General features: G+C 37.2%; 1 protein-coding gene across 3 annotated transcripts in view; it reads left to right on the forward strand.

Annotated features, from left to right (window-relative positions):
* LOC122821260 (potassium voltage-gated channel subfamily C member 1-like) overlaps nucleotides 1-27,225 on the forward strand; it is a 58,970-nt gene that overhangs the window by 1,736 nt on the left and 30,009 nt on the right. For all 3 annotated transcript variants that reach the window (XM_044099027.1, XM_044099028.1, XM_044099026.1), the window contains exons 2-4: nucleotides 22,071-22,202; nucleotides 22,617-23,478; nucleotides 24,601-24,813. In XM_044099027.1, the coding sequence (XP_043954962.1) occupies nucleotides 22,071-22,202; nucleotides 22,617-23,478; nucleotides 24,601-24,813 (1,207 nt within the window). The remainder of the gene's footprint in view (nucleotides 1-22,070; nucleotides 22,203-22,616; nucleotides 23,479-24,600; nucleotides 24,814-27,225) is intronic.

Below are 27,225 nucleotides of genomic sequence, written 5' to 3' on the forward strand. Positions count from 1 at the left end.
GAATTTGAGTGAGTTTGACAAAGGCAACATGGTTATGGCAAGAAAACAGGACAGTTTCTGAGGGATGTCTCTGGATTGCAGTGCACAGAGCTGATCAAAACGGATCTAGGGAAAAGAACAGAGGTGAACCTGTGACAGAATCATGGTGAATTTATGCTGGTTGCAGGGTGGAGGCTGTGTGATCCGATCCAATAAATGAGCTATTGTAGCTCAACTTACTAGAGAAGAAAATTCTGGTGCACTATGTATTTTGACAGTGCACTGCAGTTTGTTGCATATGGTGCTGCATAGAAGCAGAGACCAGTCAAGGTGCTTATGGTGACATCTGACTGCTGTCAAAAATGAACCACCAATAAATGGAAGGTAGTGGCTTGTTCAGTGAATGATGTTTTCTTTTGTATCACATGGATAGCCGATTGGGCTCACATTGCTTCCTTAAGGAACATATGTCAAAATATCACACTGCCTTCTTGCTATTGCAATGTTATTTTGGGCAATGTTATGCTGGGAATCCTTGCCATCCATGCGTATGTTACTTTTTCATTCATATGTAGAGCTTTTCTGCTAAACTCATTCCTCAACAGGCTTAGTTCAGCAAAAAGCTCAGGATCTACCTCTCCTCCTACACGACTTTGACGAACAGCTTTCTGTCACAGCTAAAATATGTCACCTTGCTGCTCATCCATGGATTTTCTTTATAAAGCCAGAACAATCTGGTGAACACTTTGTCTCCTCATTCTGTCTATCTGTCTCTAGAAGTCAACTAAAGAGACAGCTTAGAGAAAGCTGATCTGTGACAATGCTGCAGGTCCAAAGGCGTCAGCCCAGCCATGAAGGTCTTTCTGGAGCAGCTCTGTGGGATTCTAACCTGACCCCGGATAACCCTGCCTTGTCCAGCACCAAAGACAATCATTCAGTCCCTAATGACCTTAGACCTGTTGACCATCACACATTATTAAGGTCCTTGATAGAATCCTATTTTTTGAATAAGCACACAAGTACCTCTCACCACCCACTGCAGTTTGCATTTTACTTTGGGGCTGAAGTCAAAAAGCATTGTACATCTTCAACAAAATCAGTTATAGGGATTAAGATGGCAGCACCATTTAATTAACTATTCACCTTTTTTCCTTCATGCCATTCTTTTGTATTTTTAAGCAGTTTTGAGGCACAGTGGCTAAACTGTGAACTACTGCTGTACAAATTATTCAACAGGTTATTGCTTGGTAACCAAAGCACCTTACTTTGCTAGCCAGGAGAGGCTGAGTGGCTAAAACCTCTCCTCTGCCTGCATCCCCCAGAAAGCTGTGCAGTTCCGAATTGGAGTTCAGTGAATATCCTATATTGTTAACCGTTCCTGCTTTTGTCTTCTGACCATAGTTGGAAAACACAGGGGAGATATTTCCCCCAGGGCAAAAGTAGGTGCGTTCTTTAGGGTTAACTCCCTCTTTTGCCCATGATGGGGGCGAAGCACATGAAAACACAGTGGCACTGAAGTGCTGAAGAGATAACTGTTTAATAGTTTCTATGTTCAACAACAACAGGCCACACAGACTTTTATTAACTACCGCTGCTCCAGTTGCCGTCTTCCTCTCTGCCACACACACCATCTCTCATTTGATCCAAAACATACATATTACAGCATGCAATGCCCCCTTCTGACCAGAGCACCACTGTCACACATCTTCCTCACACACAATATATACACTACTTACTGAACTCCTTATCCCTTATAATAGAGGTACATTCCACAGCAATATATTGAATATTCTATCAGACAATGTGTCTGTAGTGACACATGTTATTATTGATATATTACGTATATAGTCCTACTTAGAATATTGCAAAAGGTCAATGAAGTTCTTACAGAATTTGTGAATGCGCTGCTCATGGTGGCACCATGTTGAAGTATCTTTGTTATGTTAGTTCTGATATGTTCTTTAGTTACAGTTTTTTGGGGTTGAAGGATTACACGTTTAAACAATTATCCCCTCTGGTTTTGGATGCTGTATAACAGATATCACCGATAAATTGGCTGACCAATAAATCAGAAAAAGTGATGGTACAGCAAAACTCACAGGTAGATAGAGTATCACAAAACCACAAACCAAAACCATATGCAGCATAACAGGGGTAACACGGATTAAATAGGAGGAACCAGCAAGGAGTGACTGAAAATTGGTTGTTGGAGTATATTAGCCAACAATTATTGCAATACAAACATACTTTTGTGATATGAATTTTGCTCCCACTATTAGTGTAGTGACGATATATGTTCAAATACACTGGACCACCTCCAGCAGTCAACGGGCGAGAGTCAGAGTATACCCTGGACAAGCCGATAGGCCATTGCAGGAGTATAGATAAACCATTTGCATTTAAGGATTAACTTTGGTCCAATTCAAACTAATCTGTTTTCTGAATTGTCTCTATATAAATGCATACCATTTCTCAATTAATCTTCCTTGAGTTTTCTTTTTACCTCTGCTGAATGAGGAACATCATCTGAGCTACAGTGCAAAGGTTGATAGTGTGAAGAATTGGTTAGTTTGTACAATTAGATCAGCTCATTTCACCACTGTTGCTTAAGCCACTGCTATATTCTGAGATAGTTTGCTTGACATCTACATTTGGATTGCTGACACTATCTAATGGAGAGTCTGAGGTCTTAGGTCATTATCAAAATCACTGGCATCAGTGCTCCCTCCACCATCGGTTCTTCTTGTGATGTTAATTAAGAATTGTGACTTTTGAGAAACCAGATTTATTTCATGAGGAGTTTGGTGTGTGCTAATGAGTTTTAACTAATTCATATTTGCTTACATCAAAATATTCTGTGCATTCCTCATACACCAACACCAGAAATGAAACTCTCTATGGCAAAATCAGGAACAGTTCTCTTTGCCGTTGTTTTGAGTTACTTACAGATTCAGAAATGGAAGAGGATGCCATGTCTACCAACAGTCATAATGGACAGTGTAGGATCTTTGGGAAACAAGTAGGAAGAACTCCAAGTCCTGAAAATGGGGGTGACTAAAGCTCTCATGTCTGGTGGAGAGACCAGATCCAGAATACCAAAATAAATTTGGTGGTCCAATACTTTAAGTACTTAGAAGTACTTATTCAAAGTACTTTTAAATAAAAGTACTTTATTTAAGATACTTTATTTGCAGAAGTAGTTTACTTTTACAAATAATAAAGTTCCTTATAGCATCAGTTATTGTGACAGTTCATCGTCCATGGAGGAATGAAATGACAACAAAGTAAACTAAACTGCTGGTTATGATCTTCAAAGTATAAAGATGAAGAAATCCAACAGGATTTATCTTTGAGTCATTTGTGTCTGTCAAGGAAAAGAAAGCATGACACTTTTCTCACAATCAAAAGCCATCCACTCCTTTCTACCCCTTTGACTGCCAATATAAGTAAGTATCTGACTTATATAACATTGAGAGACATTAGAAATGTGAATATTGTCATAGGTTTAACAACTGTTGACATGCTTTTTAGCCAGTATAGTTAAGCTTTGTCTCACTTTATCAATGTGAAATGAACCATTTAAGCCATCATACCTCTATAAACGGTTTATTCGACCTTAGTGCAATTATGGCTGAATGTATCATATTATAATGACTTATTATTATGATTTTTTTTCTGTTCATTTGTTTGCAGTGTTTTCTTCATATGTTGATTTTTTTCTCTTGTAAAATGCCTCCACATGGCCTGACATTTTCAACAGATGAGAAACAACTTCCCATATTAGTGTAGTAATTCTTTTTGGCCATATGATGAATCCAAGGTTTGTCTAAACCTTAACATGCCTTGTCTAATTTAATCTACAGTGAATATAGAATTAATGAAGCTTATAATTAATCTTATCTGTATAAAGTACTGTCTTTTGGCCACAGTATGGTATTCATACTGGTTGTATATTATAATATGATTTGTATATATTCTTCTGTGTTTTGTGTTGTTTCACTTTCACATTTTTTTCACATTAAATCTTCTTCAATTAAAACACTGGCCTGTTCCCAGAAGGAAGTGGTGCAAAACACAGTTTAGCTAACTGTAAGCATCAGTACCTTTACTTGTCTTGTTCACATTGGGCGCAACATTACATTTATTTTCAGGACTGTCCTGTATCTGAATGCTCTTCGGGCTCAAACCTTTCTTAAAAAATTGTCAACTTGGTCATCGCACATAGTGCACCACCAAAATCCAGGTCGAGGAACGCACTCGTGAGGGGTGTGTGGGAGGGGGAAAGGGGGTATTGCAAAGGGGGGAATGTAAAGGTCAAGCGAAAAACCCATTATAACTGTATGCAGTTCTAGTTTCCTTTTGGGATCAATAAAGTATATTTGAATTTTGAATTTCAACTTGAACTTTATCAAGTAGCAAACACAGTTACAGAGCCAATCTCTGTGTGAGATGTACACACACAATTATCCTTTGTACACAAAGATATCTGCGTTCACATCAGTCTCACTGTATGCTCAACACAAACCACTAAATGCGCGACTATAAGTTTAATTATTTGCAATTCATTTTGAGCCACACAACCAGCTTTATTGGTTGTGTGGCCCAATAAAGCCACACCACCAGTGAACATAGAATAAATGAACCTCATAATTCATCGTATTTGTATAAAATATTGTTTTTTTGGCCACAGGATGATATATACAAATCATAATATGGTATACAAACCACAGTATGACGTTCATACTCTGGCCTTTGACAGTGACCCTTGTTTGACCATTGTCAAAAGGCCAAACCAGTTTCCAGGCATGTTTGTTCTTCACCAATGTAAGTAGCTCCCTCAATTAATTACATATCCTGTGCTATTGTTTGTTATTTTAGATGGAAATTATTTTAGTTCTGCCTGGAAATGTTTTCTTTTAATTCAGGGTGTTTAAAAAGTCTTGCTTCCATGAAAAAAATTTAAGGAAGCTTTATATACATTATTTACAGTTCTTAAATTTTGTTATGGCAGCAGTATGTATTTTTGTATATTCTCCAACATGTAGGGTTTTTTTTCTTACTCTTCTGTCAGGCATAAATTTGAATTGCTTGCTGACATCTCCATTATGTTCTACAACTGAAGGCGCTTAAGACTCTTAATATACTTTTGCCAGCTAGCTAGTTAGCTTTTTGTGTCTATCATGGGTAAGGTGAAATTTATCACCAGTTGGCTGGATGGCATTTGTCTCCACCACAGGCTGTCTTATGTTGCCAACACATACAAGGCTAGGTACATTCTGTGCAAAAACACTTTCAAGCTCAGCACAGTGGGGGTTAAGATTTTATATCCATATGCAGAGAAGCACAAAGCCACTGCCAAAAGCCACATACAGACCTCAGAAATGTCAACTTTTGTTATGTTTGATTGTAATATAACATAATTCTCCAACCATCACCTATATTTATATTTTCTCTGTCTTAAATTTCATTTAAGGTGGCATTGAAAAAAGTTTTCAAATGTTTTAAGTGGGACTTTCTGACACTTTGCAGAAATTTTATAATTACTGTAAATGATAGGCCATGCTGAAAAGCATCAACTCTAAGAGCCAGTGCTTTGGAGGGAATCAGAAGAGTCAACTGCTATGGAGGGAGAGCCGAGTCCCTACTTTTTTTAATCTTTCAGCTCTCATTATCAACCACTCCATCTTGGTAACAGCATATCTTCAAAGATCTGCTGATAGATTTTGGATTGTTAACAATCAAAATTTGTTTTGATTGTTAGCATGGTGGCCTTGTGGCTCTGTGAAAATATAAAATCATACCTTTATGTGAAAATAAAGGGGAACACTACATAGTTAAACAATAATTGGGTTTGATTGTTAAGCATTGGTAGATACTGACACTAACTGGATGCATGAATAGATGGACAGAAGGGTAAGAGGAATATGATAAACACACCTGAAAATGATGTGTTCATAAAAAAAAGATCAAAATCACTTTTGAGCTGTTTTGATCCTGATTTGGACACAGCACTATACAAGAACAAGGCATTTTGCCAATTTCCCTATTTCAAGTGGTTGAACAGCTGTGTTTTGAAATCAGCTTATGTTTTTCTAGTACCTGTGAGTCTTTGGAATAGTACAGAATGGTGCACTTAGTTCATTCATAAGAACATTCTATACATGTTTAGGTATAAAACAATGTTCTAATTGTTTGGTACATAAAAAACTGACAAGGGAGCACTGGATATTTTAGGTGTGAATAAATTTAGTATTACACTCTTAAAACTGCGTCACACGACAATACCTATACTTTACTAATCTCACAGTGGGGAAATTCACTGATCACTCATACATTTTGAGTGACATTATTACACATAACAGCATTACAGGTACTTTATTTCACTTGAGGAATTGCTCTTTGCTCAAGTACTATTAATGTCTCCCATGCTGCTCTGCATTTGTCAGTGACTGGACAAAGTAACCTTGTCAGACTCTGCATGAGTCTAGTTCTGACATTTGTACCCAGTTGTGTCCAAACCACTTTGTGCTGTCAACATGAAAATATTAATTTGTTAAATGTATAACATGGAGACAAGTCTGGTTTACAATAGTAGTTTATGGTGGTTTAAGATTAAAGGATTTCTCACTTAGTTTTAGAAGGAAGAAAAAGAAGCAATCTACATCAGCTGTCTGTTGTATTTTAGCCATGTAGTTTATATGACACCTTTTTAAAACTGTTTCAAAGTATGATTTGGTATTTTTGTGCTTTCTTTTAATCTTTTCTTCCCCTTCCTCCCTGGATTCAGCAGTGAGTCCTTATAATTTTCACCGTTTGAAAAGTGGGAGCTGTATAGCCCAATATCTTTATGAAGTCCCTTCAAGCAAGTATCCACTGCATGTCTTTCTCCTCCCTGGACCAACCCCAACCCGTAGCCCCCCGTTCTGCTTGTGCTATAGCGTAATACTGCAGTCTTCATAGTAGCTGACTGCGCTCTAGAGTGCTGCAGAGAATGAGGAGGAGAGGAACAGAGAGAGGGAGGGAGTGACAGAATGGGAGGTGTTTTAGTTGGAGTAGGAAATTCATGAGTATGAAGCAGTACAAGACTAAAAAAGAGAACAGGATAGGGGTCACTTTCGACTATCCTTTCTTTACACTTGTGCTACGTGTCTTTTATCTTTTCCATTCTAATTTGGGCAAGGAGGGACATTCAGCAGCGTTTTGGATCAAATTACACTCCTGAGTGTTCAGTTGAATATCCACCGAAGGTAAAAACCAATGTTTATGTTATCAAAATATTGGCAAGATAAATACATTTAGATGATACATATTATTTTATAGTCGTCAGTACGAACCCTCATGCTGAACAGCAAAGTCTGCATAATAGAAGACCACATTTAGCCCCCCATCCCATTTCCACCATCCATCTTTTTTCTCACTATAGTAGACAAGCTTGCTTATCTTTCCTCTTTGAAATCTTTTAGTACTGCTCTTCCCCCACCCCTACACCACATGCCTGCTGGTTTTGATGCAATATAAGCAATATATCCACCTGGGTTCCCTTCCCCCATTTTTACATGATAATGCTGCGACAGAGCTCTCTTTGTTGCCAGAGAGGAAGGAGGGTGAGTATGTGGGGGTGAGGGGTGGGGGTGCACTGGTGCTAGAGGACATTTGGTTACATAGCACCAGAGCTAACTTGGTGTCATGGGATTGCATAATAATAAACATCTAGTGAAAGTTTAATTCTTTTTTTGATTTTTTTGATTTTTTTCAGTTTTGGTGGAAGGATCGTAGTGCAGGGATAGATTTAACCTTTACAAATTATATTAGTTTCCTGAATATCCCTGCAGATAGTCTTACTGTTACATAATTTATTATTGCTGTTTTAGAAGACAAGCGAGGTTATTAACTCTTCCCTATCTCAACCAACTAATCTCTTGTCTAATTAGGACCAGAAGCACAGGAGAATGGAAATTAACTCGGCATTTGTAGAAGGACTTTCTCCCACTGATATTAAAAGGCTGACAGTATTTGAAAACTAAACTTGAAATAATTTGGACAATCTTGACTGTATGGGCAACTATTTCTACAGAATTGACCATTTCTAGCCATGGAACACTGGACCAGTTCTGGACCCTCAGCTGGGTCCTGGAGGGTGCGTGGGAGTTCGCCCAACGGGTCTGCATGTGTTTTGTGGACTTGGAGAAGTGGGGTTTCTCAGAGAATATAGGGAACTAGATCCTTTGATATGAGCTGTTAGGTCCCTGTATGACCGATGTCAGAGTCTGGTCTGTATTGCCGGGAGTAAGTCTGGCTTGTTTCCGGTGAGAGTAAGACTCTGCCAATGCTGCCTTTTGTTAACGATTTTGTTCATTCCTTTTATGGACAGAATTTTTAGATGAAGCCAAGGTGTTGAGGGGATCCCTTTTGGTGGCATGGGATTGCTTCTTTGGTTTTTGCAGATGATGTGGTCCTACTGGGTTCATCAGGTTGGGATCTACAGTTTTCTCTAGAGCGGTTCACAGCCAAGTGTGAAGCAGCCGGGATAAGGATCAATGCCCCCAAATCTGAGGCCATTATCTTGAGCTGGAAAAGGGTAGAGTCGGAGAAGATGCCCTGCCCCAAGTGGAGGAGTTTAAGTATCTTGGGCTCTTGTTCATGAATGATGGTAAAATGGAGCGCGAGATTGATAGACGAATTGCAGCAGGGTCTGCAGTGAAGCGGGCATTGTACCGGTCAGTCGTGGTGAAGAGAGAGCTGAGTCAAAAAGCGAAGCTCTCAATTCACTGGTCGATCTATTTCCTACCCTCATCTATGGTCATGAGATTTGGGTCATGACCGAATGAAGGAGGTCATGACTACAAGCGGCTGAAATAGGTTTTCTCCGTAGGGTGTCTGGGCTCTCCCTTAGAGATAGGATGAAAAGCTCAGTCATCCGGAGGGACTCAGAGTAGAGCCGCTGCTCCTTCACGTTGAGAGGAGCTTTTATGAACAGTTGAGGTGGCTCGGGCTTCTGGTTAGGATGTCTCCTGGATGCCTCCATGGTGAGGTGTTCTCCTGGACCCCTGGAGATGGCCCAGGGGAAGGCCCAGGACACACTGGAGGGACTATGTTTCTCTGCTGGCCTAGAAACACCTTGCGATTTCCCCGGAGGAGCTGGAACAAGTGGCTGGGGAGAGGAAAGTTTGGGCTTCCTTACTGCTATTCCCATGATTTGACTCTGGATAAGCTGAAGAAGATGGATGGATGGATGGATGTATGTATGAATGGATGGATGTATGAATGGATGGACCACTTCATCACTATGAAGTGATATCAAAAAACTTCAGGATCATGAAAAGATGAGTCTGTCATATTTGAAGCTACACTCTTGACCCACATGCAGAAACACAAATAGGAGATGGAAAATTAATCAGATCAATAAAGTTTATTTTTTTGAACAGATAAATATTTGGTGGAGTACATGATTTTGTCCTGGTGCCACTGGATCAGAGTCGTCTGCGTGCTGAAGGCAGGGAAGAGGAGAGGTACGTAGACTGTAGTACTGAAACAGAAACTAAATTCTGGGACGAGCTTACTGGGTGAGGTGATCTGCCGGGGGGTACTGAGGTTGGGGTACTGGAGCCTGGAAAGCTGATGGGAGGAGGAGGAGTCCAGTCCGGGTTCAATAGCTGGAGGATTCTCTGAGGCCGCAGATGGGAGAGTCGTTGGAGGGCGGGCAGGTAGTCAGACAATATGTAGGTTGAGGAGCGGGTCTTTGGAATATGTATAGATGATATTCCATATGTTTCTTCAGCGGAGGTTCTTGGGTGTGGATCTGAATGCGGGGGGGGGGGGGACTTCTCTACGACACCACGAGAGGTAAACCTGCAAGAAGGTTATAGAGAAAGGTTCAGGATGCTAGAAACACAGAGGACTAAACTCAAATGGGCTCAGAGTACCGTTAGAGGTTAACACTCAAGTGGTGGAGAACCTGCCGCCTACTCCTCTTATGTTGGCGGTGATGATGCTGATTACGCACAGGTGTGCGGAACCCAACCCTCCAACAGACTGCAACCTCATAGCTCCTCCTGGTGGAAAAAAACAGCTCCCCACAAGACCAGACTCCAGCGCCCAACAGAGTCCACATTATTTTATTGATCATCTGCCTTTTTTCAGTGTTTTTAAATGTACTTTTTATCAATTGTCCTAAGGTGGGCAGATCAAAACAGAGTTCTGGAGCTTTAATCACAGCACTCAACTTTTTAAGTGTTTTTGCTGGCCTCCTTGAGCTAACATAAGGCTTTTCTTCTGGCTCACTTAAGATAACACTAACCCCAACGTTTGTGGAAGCAGATATAAGAATTGGTGTGAAGCAAATACCTGCATTAGCTTAGCTCTGGAAGCAGTTGGCAGAAAATCCTACAAAGACAAAGGGACTCATTTTTTGATGTGTTTGTAAAAATAGCGTTTAATTAGTTCTAAAGTTCACCTCATATTTTGCTGAAAATCAGTCAGTGTATGGACACACATACAACCTCACATCATGCTAAATGCTTTGCTGTATTCTCCCAAAATCTGCAGAGTTTTGGCAAATTGCAATATCTAATGTTGATTTTTGGTTTCTGAATTTAGAACTCTCCAGGGCAATTGGTCATTAGGTTGGCAGATAAACAGTTATTTTGTTTCTTCGCCACCAGCACATTGAGAAGTCTGCATATTAGTGTGATTGGCAACACTAAGACCTCCTCCTGTCTCTGATTGGTTGTTTCTGATCTGGAGCGATATATTTGGCAGTAGAACAACAGATAATAGCCAGAGAAACTTGATTTTTTCACAGATTATCTCTCTCTTTTTATACTTTCACGACATGGTAACAGCTTTAACAAATAAAAATCTTTACTGCCAACAGCCATCACTATCTACAATTGAAACTCTTTTCAATTAATATGATTTACAACATTTAATTTCTCTTTGAGATCAATAAAGTATTTTTGAATTTGAATTGAATTGAAAACATTCACTGATATTATTACCGTAATTTATTCTGTGTGACTACATCTGGAAAGAACATGAAGTTCCCAGTTTCCCCTCCTCAGTTTGTCTTGTTCAACCTGCTCACCCTTTGTAGTGATCAGAGAGCCCTCTGGTGCTGACTGAATGGCCACCTCTACAAGGCAGCTGTGGCTACGATGTAGCTTAAAACCATTAGTGTGTGAGTGTGTTTAAGAATAGGTGGATAGTAGTTGGAATTAAGAACTACACAAAATGCAGACTTTTTGTTTTAAAAACAAAGACATGTTTAACAACCATGTATACTTGCTATCACCTCTTTGTCAAATGTCAAACCATGGCACAAAAACTGGTGCACACTTTTATTTTCAGTAGGTTTTTATAAGGTTGATTTTGCTGGTGTCTGTTAGGCTGCTGCGGCAAAATTTTAAATGAAGTTGTGAGAGTCATGGCTAAGACCAGGATAAAGGATGATATTACACCAACTCCTACATTTCTGGACTGGCTTCCTTTGTGATAGATTTTAAAATTCTGTTTTTGGTCTAAAAAGCATTTTGGGCCAAAGCACATTTCGAACTATGGAAGCGCCTCATATCATCAGAGACCTGAGTATTCAGTCTTCTACAGAGGTCTATTCTACAGCTACAGAAAACACTTCATAAAACCTGAAATGATCAGAAACTGCTGGTCCTTTTAAGTTAGGAAAACACTTTTGTTTACTGATCATAAATACTCAGTAACAAACTGTTTGCTTGATTCTTGATTGTGAATGATTAAAGTATTGATTTGAAGGTATAATTTACCTGTGTATTTAAATTTTAAATCACATCTTTATCTAAATTTTCCTTTAATTTTACTTTTTAACATTTATTTATATTTAGTAACTTATGGCATTTATTTTTTGTTGGTCTTTCATTTGATTTCCTGTAGAGCACTTTCTATTAACAATGCAAAATAAATTAATAAACTTACCTAGCTCTGATCTGATAATAGTTTGTTTTCATGTTTTCCTTTTCTTTTAGGTTTGATAAATTTACACAAAGATGCAAGCCTGTCATTTTTCTTTGAGTTTAGGTTCCTGCTGTGAGGTGAAAAGTCCAGAACTCTTTTACCCACATATTCTCAACCTGCCCTCCTTTAACCAAAGTCAGGATGAATTTTTTTTTACACATTGACCTGAATGTGTGTGCAGGTGTATTTGAAAAAAAAAAAAAGGAAATAAAAATTTGAGTAAAAAATTTCAATTAAAATCTTAGGATACATTACACACACAGTTTCTAAAATGAAGAATGTAAGTAAAACACTTCAGAGAACAGTGAGAGAGTCTTGTTTTGGAGTCAAGCTACAGCACTATTGAATCATTCTTGGTGGATAGAGCAGTCACAATTTTTATCTGAAGTGAGTGATATCATTTATTGGAGTAATAATCGATGATAATTTCAAAGGTCAATGGTACATTAATGAAATGGCAAATTAATTTGCACAATTTCTACATATCAAACAGCACATATATTTTTTGACATAAAAAACAGAGCTTTAGCATTCAGTATTAACAAAGTACAATGTGCAGTAAAATTGGCAGCCAGACTGATTTTATTGTTTCAAGTAAAACAGTAGCCGTAGAAATAAAGGAACAAGTAGCTGAACATCTCCAGAAAGTCTAAACATAACATGATAAAATTTGCCTTTTTCAGCACCTTGACTTTTATAAAAGTTCACAAGTTGGACCTGAGTTCTTCCTGAACTCTTACCAGCCAGTTCAGCCTGAAATCTGAAATCAATTACTTGCTTAATTTTCAGCAGCCTCATCAATGTTATCACACTTTGATATGACATTTTTACAGTTTTTTTATCTATGCGTCCAGAAGCCTGTCTGTGTCAGTGAAGCACATTTGAACAGAACTTCATCAAAGGTATTATTAGTAGCATATGAATTGTAATGTTACCCAGCTCTTTTGTTCTTATTTATGTATTTAAATGAAACACATGAACAAGATGATGTTGAGATTCTGTGATCTCAAAATCATCTAATGTTTTAAATGTGGGAAAGTACTAAAGTGGAATCAAGAAAACGGTTGGCCCACTGAAGATTAGAAGACACCCCCTACAGCAGTGTTTTCTTCCCGCCCCAGCAAAACTGATTGAAATTATTACATTAAATTCTTGACAGGCCTCCAATTGCTGCTGAAGTCTGTTAATAATCCATTCATTTCAGCCAGCTGTTCAGCAGCACTTGCAGCTGTGTAGCAGGACAGGATTCACTGTCCCTGAGGACCATCGTTCTATAAATGTTCTGTTCTATATATGTATATTCATTTATGATCCATGTAAAGACTCATTTTCCTTTGGAGAATATTGCACCAAGGTAGTTGTCGATTTTAAAAGCCACAGCATTTGTTCTGCTTGCACAAGCTCGTTGTGACCTGCAAACACAAGCTTCAGTCACGCTTTTAGAGGAATATGTTGAGCATGCTGTGAGAACGTCTTTGTGAACAAAAAATTATGTGGTGTGTGCATTTCCATCTGACACGCGGTTGTCAGGTGTCTGACTCTGTATCACTGCTGGAGCTTGATGAAGTTCATATACAGTATGTGTTCTACAGTGGGCTGGTGAGGAAAACAAAGCACTTGCCAAAAAACAAAAAAAAATTATTTTAATTGTAATGTTTTGTTTGGTCTTTTTAAGACTATGTATTTGCTCGCTCAAGTATTTGATAAGACCAGGCTTACCAAATTTCTTGGGGAAAAATCCTAAAAATATGTTGGGTTTTCTTCAGGCAAATTTTGAATATTTCTTTGAGAAGGAACCAAAGCATTGTCCTGTTAAGGTGCCCACTGCTGAGTGTCAGTGTGGACGGGCAGCTATATCAGTAATTTCCCCTCACTTTTATCTTTACAAGAAACAAAAAGACGGGTGAAGACATGCCACTATGCCAAGTACCATCTCAAAAATCTGAGCAATGATTTTAGGCAATCATAAAAACATTTACACATATTTAGAAATATAAAATAATTAATAAAACGGGAGACATTTTTCAGACAGAAATAAAACTGTGATATAAAATGTGTATTTTTTTTAATGTTTTCTTTCTTCCTTTGCAACCATAGCTTAATTTTTGGCCATCTTTTTTGCTGTATTTGATGAGGTCTACCTTAGTGGTGGAACATGTGCAGATACTTATTTCTAATTTTATCTTTCTATTTGTGATGTTCTTGTTTTTGGTGTTATATTTAGATTGGTGTACATAGATTTTTATAGCAACATTCAAAAAGCTGCTGAGAAGAATAGTACAATGGTAATTTTTGTTGTCACTGGGGTTAAAGCAGACAAAGTAACAGAAACAGCCCAGCATCAGCCCACCATCTAAAAAAGTCACAACTGCAAACATCTTTTTGTCAGTGATTATTAGTGAGATGATTATATTATGTCACTCATTTGGCCAAAATTGTCTCATACAATTTTTACACCTGCAGGTGTCTATCTTGGGCATTTGTGTGTGAACTGCTAAGCACAAGTGAGTGGTGATGGTGAGCCAGGAGCTCAAAAGTCTAAGAAGTCTCCTCAAATTCCAGAGGAGGCTGCGTGGAGCATGTCCAGGTCTGTCATTGGGGCCTAAAGGTTTTTATCGCTTGCTGCAGTAGCAGAAGGTTCATGTGAACCTGGAACCAGCTACATTACAGTTTATGCTATTTTAAAAGTAATTGCATGACTTTTGCTATGTTGAAGTAATGTAATTTATTAGATCAGTGACTTACAGCAGAACTCAACAATGATTTATGTCTACTCTCTTTAGAAATTCTTTAAACACATTAAATGTTAGTCAAACAACTGTTACGGCCCAGTCAATCACCTGACTTTGAAGTGAGGATCCCTGGAGCCCTGACGATTTGAGGATGACAGTTGGAAGGAGTCAAAATCACACCCGACCAATTCAAGTGACTTGTTTCTCCACATAGCAGATGTCTTGAAGTTGTTATACTACAATGAAAAAAGACTTTTCTTTTTTACTTTCATCCATTTGTCCTTCTTTACTTTCTTTCTCATTTTCCCCTTCATAGCATTGTATCAGACTCTATTATCTTGTGCTATTCTTGTCATCCCAGAGGTAATGTAGTGGTCCTAAATGCCCCTGGAGGTTCATATGCTAAAAAGTGACATGAAAATGATGAAAAAAAGAAGAAGGTAAAACAAAAGAAGAAAGACATTTATTGATAAATGATCAGATGAGTTTTAAAATTATTTTTTATTCAAGTAGGGTCTGTTATATATTTTTTGTGAAATAATCTATATTACTGTATGTAAAGTAAATGCTTGGCCAGATCCAAAATTATTTTGGAATGCCTGACCCTTTATGTTGTATCAAAGGTTGCATATGAATTTTAGTCCTTCGTGAATAGTTCCAGCTAGTTACCGTAAATCTTTAACACAAGAAGACAGCAAGGTCTGTTTCTGATAGACCTTTTATTATTTTAAAGGTTTTTATTGGCTCTGGCGGTCTTTATTTAAGAATGGTCCGACAGGAAAGTGGGTAATGAGAGAGGAGGAAGACATACAGCAAAGGGTCATCAGGCGGGTCTTGAACCTGTATCAGGCGCATTCAGGACTGAGGCCTACATACATGGGTTGTGCTTTATCCCTGTGCCACTGCAGCACCACACCTTTATTTTCTATAATCATTTTAATTGCTATGGCATACAGTAATGAAAATCTAGAGTTCAATGTCCCAGAAATTAAAATTGAAAGAAGATAAATAAAAATATTATTTGAACAGAAATATCAGGTCTCTGAAAAGCATATTCACTTCTATGCACTAAATGCTTATTTGGATGTCCTTTTGCATTGTTGACTTCCGTGCTGTGTGGCATGAAGGCAGTCAGCTGGTGGTTCTGCATTGAAAGCTCAGGTTGCTTTGAAAATACCTTCAGGTATTTTCAGGTATTTTGAATTATTAGGCCTGGGGTCTTCCATGTTCCTGTAGAGAACATTATAAAAATATGTAAATATGCATGGATCATAACAAAATTGTGTGACTTCCCTTACAAACATTCATTCACACAATATCATCACACATAACCATAGCATTAGATATAATACTATTTATATAGTATAGGATAGTATCAACAACAACACTAGGTCCTAAGCATTGTGGTGTTTCTGGTTTGCTGTACGGAAATATGGACCCGCAAAACACAAATTGTTTTGCTCCTCTTTTAGCATGACAAATGGTGGCGTAGCTCATAAAGGAGCAATTGGGACTAGCATCAGCAGTTTCTGGTGGCTGCATTCGCTGACTTGTTTCTATGATAAAGAAGAAAGTCTTTTTAAAAAAGTGTCTGTGTGAAGATATAAATACAGGTGCTTCTTTTGCATCATTTATTTTGGATCCTTTGTGGTAAAACTGTGGTGAGATTTTTTTTACAGTGTGAATCAAAGAATACAATATATGTACCAATGCATAAGAATTTGAAGAAGTGTAACTTTAGTCTTTCATGTTTTAATCATTTATTTTTTGTGCTCAGCTTATCATCTGAAACTTTTGTAACTGATTTGTGCCTTGTCCTACTATTTTCTATAAATTATCAAACGAAAAAGCCACATTACCATAATTCCTTTTAACTCAAAATGTAACACGACGCTATGAATTGTGAGTAAAAGGGGTGCACCGATTTATCGACCAGTGGATTTTCTTGCATTTGAGAGATGGGTGATCAGCTGAAACTTATATGTAGGACTGCTGTAGATGAATATTTTAGTAATCAAGTATTCGTACTTATTCTTATGATTAATCGAGTAATTTGATAAATAAATAAATAAAATAAAACATTGGTAAATCTAACATGACAGCAGTGTTACTATCACATATCAACATTAGTCCAACATTTCATATTTGAGCTTCCCTACCAATTACTTTAATGTAGTAAAGAATAGCTCACTTTCTAAGTTAACCTGAAGAAAATGTGTACAAAAATCAGAAATTATATTCAATGTACTAATAAAGTGGCAGGCTCAAAATACGCTGTATATATATTCCAGCTTTTAGTTTGTGTATTCATCTTCAGTTGATTATTAGATGAACTCTCACCTTGCCCAGACATTTATAGCTTTTGTGTTCATGTTAGCAACAGGATTTGACACCTTTGTTCGTCACACACAGAAACTCATCTACCAGCTATGCACCGCCACGATGCACTCTGCTACCCATTTGTTGAGACCAGGTGATATGAAATTAATTTTCTGGTTTGTCTGTAAAGCTGCACTTACGTTAAGCATCAACTACAGCATCCACAGCGTTCAGTTTATCTGTTCACCTGTATAAATGCACCTGACCCGCTCTTCCCTGACCTTCGCTCTTCACCGCTACCAGGCAGCAGTTCTGGGAGGAGAAAAGTTTCCATACTCCAGGCATTGCGCCAGTAATTTTAAGGAAGCTTATTGGTCCCCACAAAAATGATATAAACCCAGAAATTACTTGCTGGGTTTTTATAATTCATAACTGAACAAGAGACTGATCTATCTGGCTATTATTTCCTGATAACCCGCTGTTGCCCCAACATGGTAATTTGGATCTAAATTGCTAGATTTGATAAATTGTCCTCAGTAATTATTTATAGGCATTTATTGTCTTACTTATCGTCTTTGAGTTTTTAAAAATTTGCAACACAAATCTTATGATAATTCCTGGTAATCTCTTTCTTTACACTTAATTGCAAATTAAAGAAATAATGATCCCTCATCTCTGTATCAGCCAATGTGGAAAATGGTGCATCTGTGTACAGTTGGTGCTTAAAAACCAAACTAAGAATTTCTAATATTTGCATGAGCTCATGATGGTAAATGTTTCACATTGACACATTTCCAGTGATCCAATGACCGATGTGATGCAATTAAAATATTTATAATTTGATCCACAGTTCAGTAGGCCCCTTTAGGATGAGTATCTTGCCTATGTGCACTTTGAAATATGGTGTGGAGAAGAAGCTGAAGTCATAACTTCTAAAATGCTAGAAAAAATACTTTTTTCCCAGCTGAGCCACAGCTGCTCAGATGTGTATGTGTGGGGGTGCGTGGGCGTGTGTGTGTGTGTTTATATCTAGGGCAGCTCAATATAGCGGTTTTAATTTAGATCATCATAATAAGAAATGGGACCTAGTGTTCTCTCTGAGGGCTAAAAAAAACACTTCATCAGCCTGTCGTCATCACTGACCTGACAGACATACATACATGTGTTAACATGTAAGACTTTCATAGTCAATGCAAACATCCAATGTATTTTAATAGGCATGCTATGATCATACCACCACTCAAAATCTTGATAACTCTGAGATGTAAATATACTTTATTTGGAAACATCATGGTGTCAACTATATTTCAATTTGGGATTTCAGTGTTAATTCTGTCACGTGTCAAAGTGACTTTGTCCACTAACATGCTTGACAGATTCTACATAAACACTAAATGCTTAGAGTTAATGTGATAGTGTAACAGAAGCATTGCGTAAATACATGGTGATAACAGGTGGTGCTTATTAAGAGACAGAAAATAACACATTGCAGATAACTTTGTATAACCTTATTAAGTGAAGTTAAAGGTCAAAGGTTAAATAATCAACTAGTTAAATAAGTAAGATTTTACTTTGTCAGGTTATGAAAACATGGTATGTTCTTTTTAATTAAGGAAGATATGATTCATCTGATTCTTTGGGAAAGTCATTAGATTCCTATCCCAAATAATTACATTATTGACACATTACCTTTGATCAATTAAAATTATCTGAACATAAAATTATTATTATATTAATAATAATATAATAATATAATAATAATAATAATACTATTATTATATTATTAATAATATAATAATATAATTAATAATATTATTATTATAATAATATAATAATAATAATAATAATAATAATAATAATAATAATAATAATAATAATAATAATAATAATAATATGTTTCTTATACTCTCTGGTAGACATGAGAGTAAACTGTGATGTGTCTCTGGATGAGTGAGTGTGTGTTCCACATTAACACAGCTGTGTATGCTGTGCCATCAGCCATATGACCTCACTGTCTTCACCTTAGGCAGCAGAGGCTGACCCTGTCATCATGGCCCCAAGTGTTCCACATAGTCATGCCACGAGTGAGCCAATAAATTATTTCACATAAAAATTGCAATTCTTAGGGGATGCTGTGGTGGCGTAGGGGCTAGAGCAACCCATGTTTGAAGCCCTTGAGTCTTCGATGCGGCTGTCGGGGGTTTGACTCCTGGACCCGACGATATTTGCCGCATGTCTTCCGTCTTTCCTGTAAGCCTACTTTCATATAAGGGACACTATATCCCACAAAAGACCCCCTGGAGGGGTAAAAAAAATTACACTTCTCATCAACTCCAATTCAGAATTGATATAACATTGTCCCAAAATTGATTTATAAATACAGTGAAATAAAGCAAATCCTCTGGCTGTGTGAATATTTCAAAAGCAGAGTATGCTTCAAAAATGCACAGGCTGCTGAACTTTGCCAATTCTGCAGTTTGAAATGTACTTCCTTCTCTGTTTCAGCCGTTTCTCTCTAAGGCTAATCACCATTTTGTAAAAAACATAATTTCTGAAGACAACTCCACTCCCTCTCCTCTACTGTCCACCTGTCCTGCTGTCCTCCTGTTGTCCTGTACTCCTGTCCAGTGTTACTCACAGTACTGTATCGCTGTGTCTTTCACAGACAACCGCAGAGCTCAGATCACTGGAACAACCCTGAAATTATTTTACTGTTATCAACAAAACAGCATAATTTTACAAGCAGTTATTCTCCATTAAAGAAATACTAGAACCCGGTTAACAAGTGAAAAATATAATAAATTCAAATGTCCTGATTCAAAAATAATTTACTTTGACCAGCAGTGTTAAAGTCTGTTTATCTAAACTAATATTTTACCTAATTCAAAGCTCTTCAGACTTTGTGGATTCTCGTCCTGATGGATGTTCCTCAGGAGAACAAAGTATGTCATGTTTATGTTGATCAGTTTCCTCTGTAAAGTCAGACCTTTTGTTTGCATCAAACTAATTTAACACATGAAAGCAGCACTAAGTTTTTATTCTGACTGGAGTTCATAAGATGACTTTGTTTCCTTTTTGTAATCCATTTTAAAATCTGTTTCCTTTTTTAATTTTCCTCCATGACAGGTAAAACACAGTTATGTTGTGTGGGATTATATGCATAATAGTATTTCTGGCAAATGTCTTTGTATCTAGAGAATATGTAGAGAATATTTATCATTATACATTTTTCAGTATAGTTTTGAATAAACATTTTAACAATGCACACTCACAATTCACACTCTTGTCTAAGTTTTTCATTTTGTCCTGCAAGTCAGACTGAGGAAGACCATTAGGATTCTTTGGACAACTATAGATTGAAGCAGAAATTATTTTAAATAAAATTTTGATTTTGACTTGAATCACGGCCCCCAAAACCATCATGTGGTAGAGATGTAAAACTGGACTGTTTATTTCAGGAACACAATCTAGCAGAAGAATTTTGAAGGAGCTGAAGTCTTAGTAGTTTCTTTTGATAGATCTAAAAGTTAGCGATACAATAAATAAGAGAGAGAAAGAAATTGACAGGAATCAATTTTCTTGGGTAAAAAATATATGATCTGACATCTTTCTTACAGGTGAGTTTTGACTTTAGTCTGACTCTACACTAACCCTAAGAGCCCAGACTCTCTGTACCAAGGAAAGTGTACAACAAGTGTGGCATTTTTTTTCACTCAACATTGATGAAGAATATGGACAGAGTTTTAGATGTAGGTGTCCTATTTCATTATGATGCATTCAGGTGAAAACGTAGCACCTTTCCAGCAAAAAAAGTAAACATTGTGAATGCCTCACCATTAATGCTAGAACTAAGTGTCATATTATTTTCTTGTAAAGTAAAAACTGACACTGTCAGGGATGCAGATGGTAGAAATATGGTTTAAACTTGCATAATCTTAGATCCTTCCCCCTCCACTCTATTGACAATAAAGTCTGGATTTCTAGGGTTATACATAAAAATCTCTTTGTAAATCTGGGACCAGGAGCCCATAGCACCATAATCTGCTGAAGGGTTATTTTATATGTAATATTGTACATGTTAGCACCGCCTGCCCCCTATTGTTCCTCTGGTTTGGTTGACTCTGGTACAGTAAGTACTTTTAATTCATCCTGATTGTCTGTTACCTCCCTGGTTGTAGTACAACTCCACACCATCTCAACAGTAACACATTTCTTTCTGATAATATTGTTATTACTGTAAGTACCATATGTCTTTAGCTAACTTGATGAAATATTATTTGTGTGATTTATTTGCAATGATTTCCATTTCTAAATTAAAGATATTTTGTAGCCACAGCCTCATAATTATGTTTAGATCTGAAGTTATAACAGATAAAAGTTCCCTGATTGTCATATTTCCAAATCTGTTGAGGCATTGAAACACAGTGAGTAAAGGTGGGAGAGGTGTGGCAAGAGTTGAGTCCAAAATACCAACTCTGACTGCTGCAGAACAACTATGAGATGGTACAGTATATGACAAATCTGCATATGCATCAGTATTCTTAATGTAAGGTAATTATTCACAAAGTACCTTTTTGTGGTTATATAATAAAATGTTACAAACACGTCAGTGTTGTAATTCTGGATGTGTTTACATTTAATTATTTATTTGTGTTTACATTTATTTGTTTTCTTTTTACTCTCTTTTTGTAATAGTCCTAATTTTTAGGACTCAAATGTCAATATCAATATTTCTGTTCCTTTAGTATGTAGCAGATTTCAACAGTCAGAACATTTCTTTCTGACTTTGAAGTGTTTCTGTTTTGATCAGTATGTTAATTCTGCCACCTTTTGGCAGCTTTCTGTACTGCATATACTGCAATGACTCAAACCCTCCTCTAAATAGCCTGCAAAATATGAATATTAAAATTCTGCTGAAAGACACTTGTTCACAACACGCAGTGTGATTTTACCATTGTGTAATTTTTTTCGATATTTTAATGTAGAAATGCATAAGCTGGAGATGCAAATGTAACACATTTTTGGTTTGCATTATCTTTGTTTCTCTTCCTGCAGTATGTGGCCTTGGCCTCGCTGTTCTTTATCCTTCTCTCGATCTCCACCTTCTGCTTGGAGACCCATGAAGCTTTCAACACAATCTACAACAAAACAGAAAATGTCACTACTGGCAACATAACACATGAGGAGGTAAGGCAACAATATTAATATTAAGGCTATAGTTGCTTAGTGTGGATAACAACTCCTAAACTACTCATTGCATCTCAGAGGCATTGATTGAGGTTTGCATTGTCTTTTTTCTTTGCTGGATGAGGGAACTATATGCAGTTTCATCTACTTGATAGTAGTATCTTAGAATAAACATCAGTGCATGTTTTCTTGAAGATGGGGGAGCATAAGTCATACTTCTACAAAGTTGTGTTTAATTTTTTTCTCTGTATTTAAATTAGACCCAAAGAAAGAGCAACAAACCAAATAGTACTTTATACAGTCATACCCATGAAATATAAATAACATCATAGACACTGTAGAGAATGAGAAGGTAAAAACATTTCACTAAGTAAGTAATTAACTCCTCTAATTCCTTTTTTATTTACTTTACAGATTGTATATGAAGTTGTGACAGATGGCTGGCTGACATATGTGGAGGGTGTCTGTGTCATCTGGTTCACCATTGAGGTGGTGGCCCGGGTCATCTTTTGCCCTGACAAGGCAGAGTTCTTCCGTAGCACCCTTAACATCATTGACTTTGTGGCTATTGTTCCCTTTTACCTGGAGGTAGCACTTAGTGGCCTGTCCTCTAAAACAGCCAAAGATGTGTTGAGCTTCCTACGTGTGGTACGTTTTGTCCGTATCCTGCGTATATTCAAGCTAACCCGCCATTTTGTCGGTTTACGGGTTTTGGGCCACACTTTGCGGGCAAGTACCAATGAGTTCTTGTTGCTAATAATTTTTCTGGCGCTGGGCGTCCTCATCTTTGCTACTATGATCTACTATGCTGAACGTATTGGAGCTGACCCTAAGGATCCAACTGCTGCAGCCCACACCAACTTTAAGAACATTCCCATTGGCTTCTGGTGGGCTGTGGTGACAATGACTACTCTTGGATATGGAGATATGTACCCGGAAACATGGTCGGGAATGCTAGTGGGTGCCCTATGTGCCTTGGCTGGTGTGCTAACCATTGCTATGCCTGTGCCTGTTATTGTCAACAACTTTGGGATGTACTATTCGCTGGCCATGGCAAAGCAGAAGCTTCCAAAGAAAAGGAACAAGCACATCCCAAGAGCGCCACAGCCAGGAAGTCCTAATTACTGCAAGCCAGATGCTCTGGCAATGGCAACTGCTTCTCCACATAGATTAATGGGCAATGTAATTGGGCCAGGCCTGGTGGAATCTGGAAGCATGATAGGTACTGGAGACTGTCCATTGGCACAGGAAGAGATCATTGAAATAAACAGAGCAGGTAAGTTAGATGAAATATGCATGCTTCAGAATGTCATGAAGAACATACCGGACATTGTGTGATGAAATTAGCATAATAATAATAATAATAATAATAATAATAATAATAATAATAATAATAATAATAATAATAATAATAATAATAATAACAAATAAAAACACAAAAATAACACAGCAGTAAAACATTATTGGTTTAATGGTTACACTTTCTCATTAATAGATTTTTTAAAAGTGTGTACAATACCTCTCAGAATTAATAACCAGTAATAATGAAAACTTGGAGGCGTTTTCTGCCATTCATGATACCAAATCTTTCTATTAAATCTCAAACTATGTATTTTGCATAATTTTTTATTGAATCCATTTACTTTATGCTCCATTCCTTTCTAGGTTATTTGGGGAATCACTTTTATCAGATCTGTAATAGACTGGAATGAAAATTAGTATATAAAAAAACTCTAGAGAAAAGTTTATAGACGTTCTGTGTATTTCTCAGGGATGCATGCCAGTGTCTTAAAGAACAGGCAGTGAGGTGTTTTAGCTTGTTGAAACATTAATAAATAAGCAATCTAACAAATAAAACAATATTTCACTTAATAGCTGAACATTAAAGCTTGGTTAAACTTATGTTAGAAAATGTTATTTCAAATATTGGCAGGTGTTATTTGGAGCAGTGTGTCTTTTTATTGTGTATTATGAATGGGTTATTGAGAGATGTTTTTTTATTATAATTTTTTACAACGTATAGAAATCACAACAAAATAAAAAAGCTGGTCCTAAATCAGTGTGAAGTTGAGCCGTCTAGATCAGATTCTATGTTGGATTCCAGTTGTGACTTTGGTTGGGCCATTCCTAAATGTTAATATCGCTTCTAGGCTTTGATCAAACTAAAATATTAGTTTTCTGTTTACTTACACTGACTAGCATTTATTTGTTCTGTTAAAGTTGTGGTATTCTCAGTGTAAACTACTTCTTTTTTTCTTTTCCTCTCTTCCCCGTTGTATTTCATAAGATATATATTTTGTTGCACTTTTTGTAGTAACTGTTATCTGTTTGTCACTTTCATTTTGTCACTTTACTGATGTTCCATCTCTCCCTCCATCTTCTTCACCTTTTTTCTAAGACTCTAAGCAGAATGGTGATGCAGCTGCCAATGCAGCTGCTCTGGCCAATGAGGACTGTCCTACCATAGACCAGGTTCTTGGGGATGAGCGCAGTCCAGTCACTGGAGGACTTGGCTCTAACACCAGCCGTGAACGGTACCCACACGACCGTGCCTGCTTTCTCCTGAGTGCTGGGGAGTTTCAGCGAACCACAGATGGGAACGTTCGGAAAGGTAAGCGAGCAACAGGAAAAGGGAACCTCATTAAAAACAGTAAGCCTTTACTTGATGCATGTTCCTGAAAAAAATGATACAATGGTACAAAACCGGATTCAAAATGTACTGACACACTCAGAGAAATATATTTATACTTAAAAATGAAGTAATATTTCTGTTAAAATACCTTCTTTAATACATATAAAGACACATCTTCTCACAGTTTCCTACATCCATTATAAGGTGTAACAGCTCAGCTTCATCAGTGTCACTCCCTTGAGACCGCTCAACTTTGCATGCACTATCTTGTGGCACATAAAGAATCATTCAGATTTCAATGGCATTTGGTGGTCTCTTTGCCCTGAGTAGAAATTTATAAAGATCAAACTAGAAGTTTAGAGTAATTAAACTCAGCTTTAACGTTAATGTGCGTTTTATGTCTATCAAGACTTTGGCAACAAGACAAAAAATAATTCTTAAACTCACATACTTCAGCAGAACCAAACTCAGGCAGATATAAGAGGCTAAGAACAGTCAGAAAAAAGAGCTCTGCTGAGTTAGTTTTTTTGGTAAAGGAGAATGATTTGTTACGTATGTCCCATCCATACCATTACTTTAGTATTTTGGACAAGCAGAGGACTTTAGTGACCTACAATCATGTTGAGAAGAAATTCTTAGATTTTCTATTTGATCTGGTCTGTAACTGGTTCTAACATCATTAAAATCTAACCCTAAATGTTACACCAGCCTAAAGGACTAAGAAGACTTGAAAAATAGCACAAAAATTAAGAGTAAATTAAAAGATTTAAGATACAGAATCAATAAAACCATAATTGTTAACCATAACTTTCATTTTCTTTCTTTTTTTTAATCTTTATTTTCTGCATCACTTTGAGAAAGTATGGCACTAATTTAGACACTTTTACAAAGATGAAAGAGTGCTTCTGAATAAATAATGTGTACGAAGTAACTAGAAAGCATATTTCACTGAACCAGATTAGGCACAATGATACTGAACAAAAAGGGCAAGTAATAAACTCACGTTAAACTTGCACAAGATTCCTCCCAGAAAACTTGCAAACCCTGATAGTATGGTGCTAGGAAATTCCACCGGTATCCTACCATGCTTTTATTACGAAATGTTAAGAAAATTTTTTTATTTTACTTGGTAAATACGTACCATTGGAAGACATAGTTAACAATACTTAAACACCAACTTAAAAAAGGCAAACACAAAATAATGTAAGTGAGATCAATATCACTTTTTTTACTCTGAATTAATGTCTATTTAAGCAACCAGCGAAATTGGATGCGTCCCTGTGAGGAAGCACTTTACGGCTGTTTGAGTGTGTCGTTGAGTCGTTTTGAATGTCTTTCTCTGTAGTTTAGTTATTTTAAATAAATTATGTCCACACCAATACAACACATATAGTTGTATGACCAAGGTTACAACAAAGATTTTCTCTCCTTTACCCTACTCTCTCCCTAAAATTTGGGATGTTCTCCCATTGAGAGTGTCATTCGCGTGTTCTGTCATTTGTTGCTAGTATCTGCCTATTCAAATTTCTAATGTGCAATGCATGGAAGGAGCCTATTATTCTTCACCTAATTGAACATCTCTGTATTTATTTGTTTTCCATCACCGTTAATGTGGCTCGTACCGCTGCGTGCACACCTGCAATATACAATATGTATGCAATATGTGTATTAAATCTTGGTATTAGGGCTATGCTAAGATTAACCAAAATGTATTTATTAGCATCTGTATTATCACAAGCATGTTAACCAACAAAGATGTAATCCATTCAGAATGCTAAAACTAGTGAGCACATCAAATATGAGCTAAAATGCTCATTTAAGCTGAAGGCTAGTGAGGGCTATCACTAGCATGTTGAATGACTAGCATATTGGTAACCCTCAAAATGTTGATGCTACCATGAGAATGTGTTTTATCACAAGCATGGTGTCTTTGTCCTAAGCCAATATTCCATTGTACTGATTTCTCAGGTTAATATGCAGAGTAGGTAAGAAAAAAATGAAGATTTTATTTTGAAATTTTTAGTAAGCTTCATTTTAAAAGACCACACCAATCCCATGCATAATCTTGGTTGGGTTGCGAAGCACATGTTGTTGTCCGACAGGAACTTGGACTTCTTGGCGGCTCTCCAGAGGGCGTCTCTCACCGTACGAGACAGGAACTGGTAATAAAGTTGTGCGATGTCTTCTTGCTGTGATCCATTTTCCCAAGCCTGTGAATGACGTTGATTCCTCTGCCATGTTTATGTTATCATTAGAGATGGTTTTCTGGCAGATCAGAATCACTTTGTATTTGATTTTCTCCTGGTCATTCTCAGGGACCCCAACCAGCCGCAGAATCCATCTGCAAGAGTAGCGTTCAAACTCCATCATGCGGTTCTCCACCGTTCTCAG

The sequence above is a fragment of the Gambusia affinis genome, linkage group LG19, assembly GCF_019740435.1.
Source record: "Gambusia affinis linkage group LG19, SWU_Gaff_1.0, whole genome shotgun sequence".
NCBI classification, from domain to species: domain Eukaryota; kingdom Metazoa; phylum Chordata; class Actinopteri; order Cyprinodontiformes; family Poeciliidae; genus Gambusia; species Gambusia affinis.